An 11,841-nucleotide genomic window follows, 5' to 3' on the forward strand; every position below is an offset into this window, starting at 1 on the left:
ACTCAATCTGAACTTCGGTGAGTATTTCAATTTCCGGCTGCTCCAAGCTGTGATAATGTCTGATTTCCTGGAGAGGTCGAATGTGGGTTTCTGGCACAACTTCACCTCCTCCCAAGGTAAATGGAGAAGGGAAAACGTCTCAAGAGGTCAAAACTCCAGCAACAACGTTATTGTTAAGACTAATGTGTTTCGGCTTGTGGCCTTCATCAGGGTCAGTACTTGTGCAATCCTGCAACACCAAATCCTAACTGGAGTTCTACACGTTATTTGGATATGATAAAACAACAGGTATTCAATTAGCACTTCACAGAACAGTCAGCGGAATTCTTCTTTTGCAATGTCGATTTTTTTTATGAGGAAAACACAATCGCACAGTATACAAATTATGAAATCCAGGTGATAAAATCTCTCATATCAGGTGATGATATTATATTGATACATCTCCAAGTTCTACTTTAAGTTAGGTTTATTTCCCTAAAATCAATCTTTCTGTTCAAATGTTAAAAACAAGCACATCCATAACAACTGCAGTCACACACAATGCTTTGACTTGTCCGCATCACACACACACACACACACACACACACACACACACACACACACACACACACACACACACACACACACACACACACACACACACACAGGAATCTGTTGCACATTTCAGCTTCTTCAGGGACCCGCGCACAGTTCTCCCTCGTCTTCTTTATTAAAACTGGCCTTAAGATTGGTTGTTATGAACTCTTGATCTCCACCCAACCAGCTAAACTCCCCGTGTACCATTATACTGTAATTACCTCTGCCCTGCGTTCTCCCTACATAAACCAGCACAGTAATTTCTGTGGTGGGAAACAAAGTGCAACCAGAGCGGTGTAGCGTGGCCGGCCCTGCTGCCTCCATATATCACAGCAAACAAAACCGCAGCCATATTTCAGCCGCTGCCAGGCAGCTTCATCCCCCGGAGCCACTGGGGTTATAATTCATGGCAAACTCCAAAAGTCACTGAAGCCAGAGACTCACTCCCACCTCTGTGCGTTGTCCTGGATGACGTTTAAGGCCGTGACCATGACAACCGGGGAAGCAGAGGGAGCGCTGACCCAGAGATGAATCCCTGGAGAGAAGGGTGGGCTGGTTGTGATGGGTGGGGGGATCATTTAACTCACCACAAGCTAGGACTCTGAAAGACCCCCTTGTTGGACACAACCACAGAATCACCCACAAACATCTGTCACACACACTTACTGCGCGCGCACGCACACACACACACACACACACACGCGCACACACACACACACACACACACACACACACATACATACATACATACATACATACATACATACACACACACACCAGTGCCTACAGCATGCCTTAGTTTGCAGCTGCCATAGAAACATCAAAAGGCCAAGCTGTTCATTCAAACACACACAAACACTTTCACTTAGTCACACTACCGTATGCTCGTCCTCCAGATTTCCTCCTCAAAAGAACAGCAATAATATAACTCCGCTCCGACTGAACGAAGGTGTTCAAAGCAGATCGCTTGTTCTTTAACTGACTTCCTTATTCCTATATGAGCCAATTCCTTGACTGGTTTACTAATTATTGAGTTTATTCATGTCACAATTTGTGTGTATATGTCTATAAAATAGCAGAAGTACTAACCAGACATTCAACCAACCAATAAATCAATACCAGTATCTTTAACTGGTTATACAGTGCTGTGATTAAACAGGACTATCATATCAAAAGTGAGCCAGATAAAAAAGCACACACCCAAACATTACACCCATGAGATTATGGGACATTTGATTTCTAAGGTGAAGAGTATTAAATCCCGGGTGATCATGGGAAGTAATAGTCCGGAATGCGATGAGGTATAATTAAAAAGTATTTAATAAAAGGTTGATCACAAAAACAGCTTATGCATTCTCAATTGAGGCCCTCTCTTTCTCAAAGATTCACAGTCTGTCCTCCAGTTACCTGCCGCCCCTGTGGTCCAAGAGAAGACCCTTCCAGTCCCGCGTGTTAGTTTATCCCAGACATTCACATAGCTACATAAGGCCCTTCCATTGGTTAGTTCTATTTTTCACACCTTTTCGTGCCTTTCTACTCGTTCATTGGCCTGCAGCTTCAGGGGCGGAGCTATTCTTCTTCTCCAGAAAAAGGGTAGATTCAATCATCTCAAAAGTCAATGTTCAGCGCCGCCACCTCAGGCGAACACGAGAACTACACTTCCTTCTAATAAAACAGTACCCTGGCATCCACATGCACTATGCAAACGTTGTTTTAAACTCCATTCACACATTAATCATGAATAAAAACAGTGACCTTCATATGCATACAATTACACAATCTTCATAATAATATCCCTTATTAATGATCATATTTCATGCATTGTAATGTACACAAACAATTTCTTTATATAGATGTGCAAGTCCAAATGTGACAAACAAAGTTTAAAAAACCCTTCTAAGCCAATGGACATCCATATGCTGCTTTAACAATCTTCACACTTCACAGGCTTTCCAAGATTTTGGAACCTGGCTGCAGGGATTTTCTCCCTTTCAGCCACAAGAGCATTAGTGAGGTCAGGCACAGATGTTGACTGTGATAAGTTCTGGCTCGCAGTCGGAGTTCCAGTTCATCCCAAAGGTGTTTAATGTGGTTGAGGACGGGGCTCTTCTCAGTGTATTTCAGTCATGTATTTCCTCAACAAACTCAGAGAAACTGCTTCCACAAAGTGCAACGCGCAATGTCTAAAACATAAGTGTATGCAGTGACAATTTCCCTATAAATTGAGCTCCACTTGAGCTGAAACGATTGGTTGATTCAACAGAAACATAATATACTATTTTGATGATTGATTTGTCATTTTTCTAGCACATATTCGTTAGTTCCAGCTTCTCAGATGTGGCTTTAAGATTAAACTGATGAGAAAAGGGCTCAGAAGAATCTTTTTTATTTTCAAACTGGAAGTCTTTAGCCTCCAAGCAAGGCCGAATCAAGTGACATCGCTTAAAGACAATTTATTCCATTTCACACAGCTCCACAAAGGCCTTAATACAACTTATTTTTTCCCATATGAATTAGCACTCCCTGAGACTTGTAAACATACTTTGTTGGGACTTCCCCTTCAAAGGCAGACCACCGAGTCTAACAAAGCCAAGATGGTATCAACAAGCCGGCATGCCGCTCAAATAGTTATTAGCACAATTCATCACCAGGATCGAGCGATCCCACCAACGTCAACAACTAAACCAGGCGGCTGTTTGTTAGTCTAGTATGGCGTTGTGTGTGTGCGCAAGTGTTAAAGGGAGTCAGTGGAGAGCAGAACAGAAACCGAGCCCTGGAGAGCAGCAACAGCGGATGAGGTGTCTACCTTAATCCCCTTTTAGTCTTCTTATTTCCCCATGGCCACTGCATTGTGATGCAGAATCACTCAGCCACCTCCCTGTGTGTGTGTGTGTGTGTGTGTGTGTGTGTGTGTGTGTGTGTGTGTGTGTGTGTGTGTGTGTGTGTGTGTGTTTGTCTGTGTGTGTGTTTGTGTGTGCATGTGCACACCATTAATCAAGTGTGATGCCTTGATGCATTATCCAGTCAATCCTGCATCTCTCTCTCTCTCTTTCTGCCTTTCCTCCCTCACAGTTTATGTGCTTTCATCTCTGTAGCTTTCGGTCTTTTTTCCTCTTTCTCTCCAGATCACCGTTTGCTTTCTAAGCCTCATTAACAATTAATTACCAATCAGCTAGTCAAGTCACCCCTGGACCGCTGGGCTTCTCAATGATTCATTAGTCAGGGTTACACAACGCTGCGACGCATAAACACACTCACGCACCAACAAACACAAATACACTCTAACTCGGTCCCTCTCTGGGTGTTGTATGTGAGCACACACAGACTCTGTCGACATGCAAACACACATGCACATTAAAACCAGCATCTGGGAACCAATGAAAACACACTCTCACGTACGCAGCGCGCCTGCCTGTACCGAATCACATGTCCTCATTAAAAAGAGATGCAGGCAAACTGATTGAGTTGGAAATTCTACACATGCAAGTGTTCCCAAAACTTTAATCTCAACTTGAATGATTTTACAGAGACTTTCAAAGCTATGTTTGCAAATATTCAAGAATGTTGAACTTATATTGGACATATTTCAAGATAAAGACATGGCATTAATTGAAATAAGACATGACATATAGGCCTCTTTTCTTCATGATCCTATTAACTCCAGAAATCCTGGTGAAATCCTTTATTTCAAAACAGCTGCTATCACAACCCCAACATCCATCCCGGTGTCATTCCTCAGGGTACGAGATGTTGATTTTTAGGGTGAAGAAAGGCCCAGCGAGCTGAGGCAAGCTGATTAATATGGCCGCTAGATTTTTAAATTAGAAAATTAACTTTTAAGGGCATCTGTTCATTTTCAAAAGACAAAAGTTTAAAGACCTTTCTGGTCTAATCCACATATTTTCATTAACTGTGGAAACCAAGGACCAAAGGCATTTGAACCATTCGAGCCTAATTTTTTACAGAATAAGTTTCTAGACCACTCGACCTCACATCCCAAGAGAATACCAAATGATTGATCATTTTCTATCTTAAAGTTGCAGTCGTTTTTAGAATGCAAAAAACTCAATTTTAAATTAGTTATATATATATATATCAAAAACTGGAGCAACCAAGTTTTACTGTTGTCTGGGCAACTTTTAAGCATTCTACTTATATTATGTTAATCAACATTAATTGTTGATGTCTTTCATACTTGGATTAAATGTTAGTGATGCACCAATCAGATTTTTTTCAGTCTCGGTATGATAACCGAGCTTTGGGTATCGACCAATAAAGAATACCGATCCGGTACCAGTGTTTAATTAATAAGCTGTATCTCACCATGTAGAGGCGACTCTTTTATGTGCAAGGGAACATCAGACTCCACTTACACATTACTTTCCTAACTTCCTAAAAAATAAAATGAATTACCAAATAAATGCATATATTTTTCGATTTACTGACATTGCGGTGACTACGTCCACTTCCTATATAAAGTCTTTGTAACTGAGCAACGCATGTCTAACATCTCTGGGAACAGGGGAACCAGGCTGCTGAAGTAGTGCACAGTTTTTATTCCTTTCCCAGATTGTCCCAGCTGGATTCAAAACGCCAACCTTCCCCTGACCTTAAAACCACCACTGCCTCTCAAAGGGACATTTTATCAGTGCCTCCACACGCCATGAGCCAAAGCTAATTCTAAACATCGACCAGCCAAAATAAAGCTGTTGACCAGTCTGCCGCACCGGTGCCTTGGGATTACTTTGTTTATTTTTCTCTATATTTCTCCAGCCATTCCACAGATTCCAACGGTTCATCTCTCTCAGTGTAGTAGATTACATTTGTCAATTTGCAGCTCCGCAAAAAAAAATCTGCCTTCAGCTCTGCATACATTGACACAACTACGGTGTTTTTGTATAGTTTATTATGTGTGTTTGTGTCAATCTGAAAGAAAGGGGATTTATTTGGAGTGGAGTTAGTTAGACCTTGGGGCAAAAATGCAGTGACATTTTAGACTATAAACACACACACACACACACACACACACACACACACACACACACACACACACACACACACACACACACACGCACGCACACACACACACAAAATACGTCAAAGCAGGTGTTTCCGGATGTCATTAGGGCGTTGTCGTTTCGCCAAGATTGTGAAATGATCCTTGACGTGTTCAGAAGTGCACAAGTAAAACGGGAAAACCGATCACAAAGTTCAAGAAAGATTTTGAAACACAAGAAAATGAAGTGCACGTCTCCATTTTTATTCAGATTCTTTTTTACTCTTGAGTACTTTTTGAGTGTTGATTGGACAACAATTCTGAAGACATCACTTTTGGCGCTGAGAAATTGTGAAATTTTTCTCAATTTTCTGACATTTTATGGACCGAACAATTAATCATGAAAAATAATCAGATCACTCTATAATGCAAATAATTATTAGTTGCAGCCTACAATGCAGTTTAAGTGCACAATTTACTTATAATGTCAAACGTATTTTATTTGTGGCCTTACAAGACAAGCTGACTAAATCCATATTCTTATTTACTGCAGAGGACTCGGAAAGTAGGTGCCCTCCTTGTCAGGAGCTGGAGAGTCTCACACACTCTGACACACACACACACACACACACACACACACAAACACACTCTGACACCCACACACACCCACACTCTGTCTGACACACACAAACACACACTCTCTGACACACACACTTGGAAGGTGCCCAGTGGAACCTATTGACCACCACTGAGCAGGTGCAGATTCAGCGCTTCGTTCAAGGGCATCGCATCAGTGATGGATGGATGAGTGCCTCTTGTTCAATTTATCCATTCAGATCCCCGTCGACATCCCAGGGTTTAAACTGGCAACTTCAATCTCTCACTTCATGCCGCATTTTTAAGAAAAAAATGGAATGTATTCAAGGTTTAGCTGAATGTGAGCATCACCACCAACAAGCCGGCATGCGAGAGTGAGAATTACAGCTTGTTGGCTCAAACTCTGGTGTCTGATAGATTCCGTTGTGGATTTTTTGGGGTGAGCCAAGTAAGGCGATATACACGGAAGGTGATATGCTGGTGCTCGGTAGCAAAGTGTTTCAACGCTTTTCTGCTGCCAAGTCGCATTCTGGCAACACCTGACAATCTGTGGTACATGAAACACCTGAGTGGTTGGGGCACAATACTGAAACAGTGTTTCAGTGGAGGGATACTTCTGAACACGCATGCTCTACTTTTGCCACAGCACCTCTCCCATCACGAGCTGAACAGTGCAACAACATCCACTGTCGACGAACATCAACTACGGATGGAGCTCATATTAGAGATTAAACAATTTGTTGACTATTGCTGGTTCTAGCTTCATTTGCAGCTTCTTCTTGTAAGATGGATTGTCAGGCAAAACAAAAAATGTGTACAAGTCACCTTGGGATCTTTGAGATTGTTTTGGTATCATCAGTTGTATATATTGAGCATATTTCATTCCTGTTATTTTTTTGCTACTGTGACAAACACATTTCCCCTTGGGGATGAAGAAAGTATTTATCTATATGCATTATTTCTTGTTTGTTAAACGTTACTTTTCTTCACCCCTGGATTGAATCTTCAGGCACAGCTGACCTCCCAGATTAAAAGATCAACGGAGTCCTCTGTGCTGTGGAGGTCAAAGTATTTCTCTCTCTGAAACAACAGTTTGTGCAACAGAATGACCATCATCTTCTCAACCACCATGACTCATCTGAACATCACTAAGGCGTTATGAAGGCTGTTTTGCATAGTTAACTGTCTTTTTTTTAACTCGCAACTAAATGGTCCACAGCTTCGTTACTGTATGTCAAACTTGATTCACAAACTCGTGAGAATACAAGCCAGAGATGTGGAACAGCAGGCGGGATCCTCCTGAAACACAAACGACCCAGAGCTACCAACGCGTCTGCTCAGCTGCACAGTTAACATTTTATCTCAGAGATCTTGTCAGAGCGATGATGCCGATGCTGATCTGTCTGAAAAACACATTCCAAAAAATCAAATCTGACCGGGCTGCACTGAGCCGAGCTTCTCATGGATCAACAGAGCAACCCATCGGCGCGCGCCAGCAGCCATATGACGCACACCTGTAACGGGTCCACTCATCATGAACAGAAAAACCACTGCGAATTTACATTTAGGAATGGCAACAACAACACGCCCGTTAAACTGGCATTGACTGAGAGATGAGTGACCACTACAGAGGGCGACTCGACTGGGAGCAGTGGGCTGGTGGGATGCCGCTTACTGGGCTTCAGTGATGCCAAAGACCATCACAGTGGGTGAAATATACGCCACACATGACACGCACGCAGATGGCGCGCAATTGCAATGGCAGAATAGGGGTGAATGTGTTTCATGTGGCGGCAGTAAAGAGGCACCAAAATATCCGAAGCAACTTAACGGTGAATCGGCGGCAGCCTGTCGGGTCTATCCGCCACGGAAGCACCTGCGTGCGGAGACGCAGTCCCTTCCTCAGTCCCTCCGTGGCGGTGGCATTGACGCAAGTGGCAACTAATTCAAGACGTAGACAAATACATGAAAAGCCTCGCTCACCTCTTTGGTGTTGACGATGCCTTTGACGTATTTCCCGAGGACTGAATCCACGAAGAAGACACTGGACAGCACGGCCAGGCACAGGAGTCTCTCCCCGACCCTCACCTCCATCTTTCTCTCTCCTCGCTGTCGCTCGTCTGCTCTCCGGGCTCCCCGAAGCCTGTCTCTGAGCGGGAGCGCGCACGGAGGACCGGCTCGAGCACCGCGCGAGCGAGGACCCGGGCGCGTTCACGCTAGTCCCTTCAATGCATGTGGCCCCCCTACGGCGGTTGAAGCTGGATAGTGTGTGCGTGTGTGCGCGTGTGCGTGTGGGGGGGTGGGGAGAGGGGGGGGGGGAGAAGGGGGTACAGAGTGCGCGCTCCCGGTTCCGCTCGTGCTTTGAGAATGCGACACGTCCGCACATTAAAAATGCTTTGGCTGATTAAAATCATGTTTTCATTAGAGGTCACAAACCTGTAATGAAGTATCACTGAGACAGATGATGCCTGGCCTCTTGGCTCGCGTCATTATGATATCAACAGGATGTAACGGGATGAATTACTGCTGAATTTACGTCAGAATCGTCTGGAAGCTGTGTCCATGCAAAAACAGCTGAATAATAACATGCAGGCTACTCAGCTCCTGTAATTATGTTAACGTATAGTCTTAAACTGAGGTTATATATTGTAGCCTATTTATTTGGGATTTGCACCTTATTCTTATTTTAGACTTTTATATTTGCACTATTACCACTTTGTATTGCTACGCCTGCACAGCAATTTCCCTCGAGATAGATAAAGTTTTAACACAATGTAAAACACTGTTATAAGAAGCTTGTAATCCCTGCATTAAAAATTACCAAAGTAACAGCTACATTTAATACCAAAAGTTAAATTCTACTGATCACATATGCAGTATGTACATAATTACAATATATAATATAGTATATACTGTTGGGTAGTTATACAAAAACATTATACATCACAGGTTAAATCTTTATCTGCAAAGTATCATTCTGCAATATTTTCCTCAGCAATGCAGTGGAGTAGAAGTAAGTAGCATCAAATGGAACTAAAAGTATAAACTTACAGTTCTTGGCTACTCTCCATCTAAGTGTAGATAAATGATAAATGAACAATATCACAGAGCTCTCTATATTGTCGTTTATTATCTGACACTTCATAGCTTAACAAAAGGTCAAACCTAGTAGATGACCTTTCCCCATGCCTCAACTTAATCAAGATTTGGGTCAATTTAAGAGTTTTAGGTACTCTCACATACATACATAAAAAAAATAAAAAGCCATCAGAGATGCCAAGACTATCTGGCGAGCTAGATTGAATTATAATCTCCATTTCTCATGGCTTTGTTAACCTTTAGTTGGATCAATGCAATGAATGAGTTGATTCATGAACACAAAAGCAGGTTCATGGGAGAATATATTTATTTAGATAAAAATCAACAAAGGAAGAGAGCAGCCTACTCGTGGCGAATCAGACACCACGTTGTAGCATGAAACCTGCAATGACAATGCAGTCAAATCAATCTGTAATCAATCTGATTAACACATCTTAAAGTAAAAATATCTACATGAATCATATATCGTTTAATATACATTATTTTTGTATTCACAGGTTTGCACTTGTGGCGTTTTGAATAAAATAAAAGTAAAAAAAAACACAAGTAAACTTAAAACCTCTTTATTTCTAGTTTATGGCTTGTTTTTGTTCATGTTTTTTTGTTTAAAGGCTTATCATATTCTACATCAGAATTACATTTTACAGTGCGGCACAATTTGCATATGGAGTGCAGAGAGGCTATGGCACCGACTAGCACCTGCATTTTTCATGATACCGGTAAACGGCAAACACTAAACGGCAAGAACAGCACATCTGTTACAAGACTGTGGCTGCAGTCTTTGGTTCTGTTTCAAAACTAACAATACATTTAAGATCCAACTGATGACATTAGTATTTACCATTAGTAAACAAGTGGTTCAGGTCAGCCACAGACGCATTGATGGAAAAGAATGCAGTTTAAAAACAGGTTGTGGTATATATGCTGGTTTTACTATGACATCCAACCTCAAGGTGATTCAAACGCATTGCACGACAATAAATGGCATCACAGCATTTCTGACTGAGGAAACTGACACTGTGAAAAAATGGTGCGATGCTGGTGTGTAACTGCACAGCTTTGTTGGAGGCAGTTAGCTCATAATTTTAGCAGCATTGTACTTTGCATTGCACTTCAACAAAATCCGCCTGAGGCAACGAAAACCTCAAGTGGGAAGAGCTTTTCTGTACAACCTGATAATTGAACAACAACAAAAAAGGCTAAATAAAAAAACAGCATTACTATAACTAGTTTGCACTCACAAAAACATTTACAGAAAAAAGTTAGTCTGTGGTTCATCAACAAATATACAGATATTAGACAGAGAGAGGTAACACAAATTAAAACAATACTGAATCATGCATTTCAGCTCCATTCTGCAGGAAGCATACAGTATGCATTGGCAAAACCCTAAAAATGCCAGGAATTTGGAAAACTGAAAAAGATAACGCTGCAAATGTATTTGTCCATAACATCAGATGGGCTCTCTGCTACATCACCTTCAGTCAGGTTAGCCCGATGCACGAGTGGTTATCAAGGAAAGAGGCATACGGAATTCAGTAAACAAGTGGGAGAATTTGACACAATTTGTTTCCAAGTTTTCCAACCGCTCACATACTAAAGTGTATACAACAAAAGTGCTGACAACCAATCAACCCGGCTGGGCTTCATAGGCGGGTGTTTTCAGGATTGATTTAGAAGTTCAGTCAATACATACCAGAGACGAAAAATGTGCCATAGCGGCTTGAGGTTGCTCTCAACAGCAGATGATTAAACTTACATATAGTCTCTTGACTGTAAAGTGCCATTCCTTTCTTTAAGTGAACAGAACACACAACGCAAACAAAGAGAACTCATGTCTGAGCTCATGATTCACACACTAATGAGAGACTAGTGTGATCATGTGAATGTGTACATGCAGACTCCATAAGCCTCACGTACAGGCACCAAAAAAATCAAAACAAAAAAAACATTACACGTATACAAGCTTTAAATAAACTTGCACAGATTGACAAACGACTGCAAAAGTGCAGCGTGAGCATAAGCAGCGACTAGAAAAGTGAGACCAAACTTCGGGCCAGTATTTCCAAGAGGATGAGAGTCTTACTTTCTTTCTCTTCACGCCCCTGGTTCTCTCCATCAATCTGACTAAAATATTGCAGTAAGTACTCCGAGCTGACAGAACAGAGCATGGTCTAATCCCGTAGCATGACTTTGCTGCTTAAAATCCTGCTCTTCTACGGGGAGAGGATTTTGCACTCAGAGCTTCAGCTAAAGCCTATTCATCACCCAGCATCCTTCTCTACAGACCTGGCAACCTTAGCTCTGTTACCAGGCAAGGGCAGGACAGTGCCAGCATTGTTGGCATCTATATTTAGTTGGACCTGAGAGGGACTGACCCTCCGAAGGACATTGTTGTGTACTTCAAAGTGCTTTGGTGGAAACGCGCTCAGGAGTGCCTTCAGGTAATTGAAAACAAAGTCAATCACAAAATGTGATGGTGAGGAGAAAAAAAAACACATCTGGTCCACCAGCCAATTTTAGTTGACCAAATACAAATTCAGTTGCTTTTACATAGAATCCCTACAATCTCT

General features: G+C 42.0%; 1 protein-coding gene across 1 annotated transcript in view; it reads right to left on the reverse strand.

Moving 5' to 3' along the window:
• The window catches only part of tmem145 (transmembrane protein 145), a gene marked incomplete at its 3' end in the record, with an annotated part of 34,311 nt that extends 26,033 nt beyond the window's left edge, over nucleotides 1-8,278 (reverse strand). The window contains exon 1 of the mRNA XM_079227727.1: nucleotides 8,153-8,278. Coding sequence (XP_079083853.1) covers nucleotides 8,153-8,263 — 111 coding nt within the window. The 5' untranslated portion in view covers nucleotides 8,264-8,278. The remainder of the gene's footprint in view (nucleotides 1-8,152) is intronic.
• Nucleotides 8,279-11,841: the final 3,563 nt, after the last annotated feature.

The sequence above is a fragment of the Taurulus bubalis genome (genome assembly GCF_910589615.1).
Source record: "Taurulus bubalis genome assembly, chromosome: 12".
NCBI lineage: Eukaryota > Metazoa > Chordata > Actinopteri > Perciformes > Cottidae > Taurulus > Taurulus bubalis.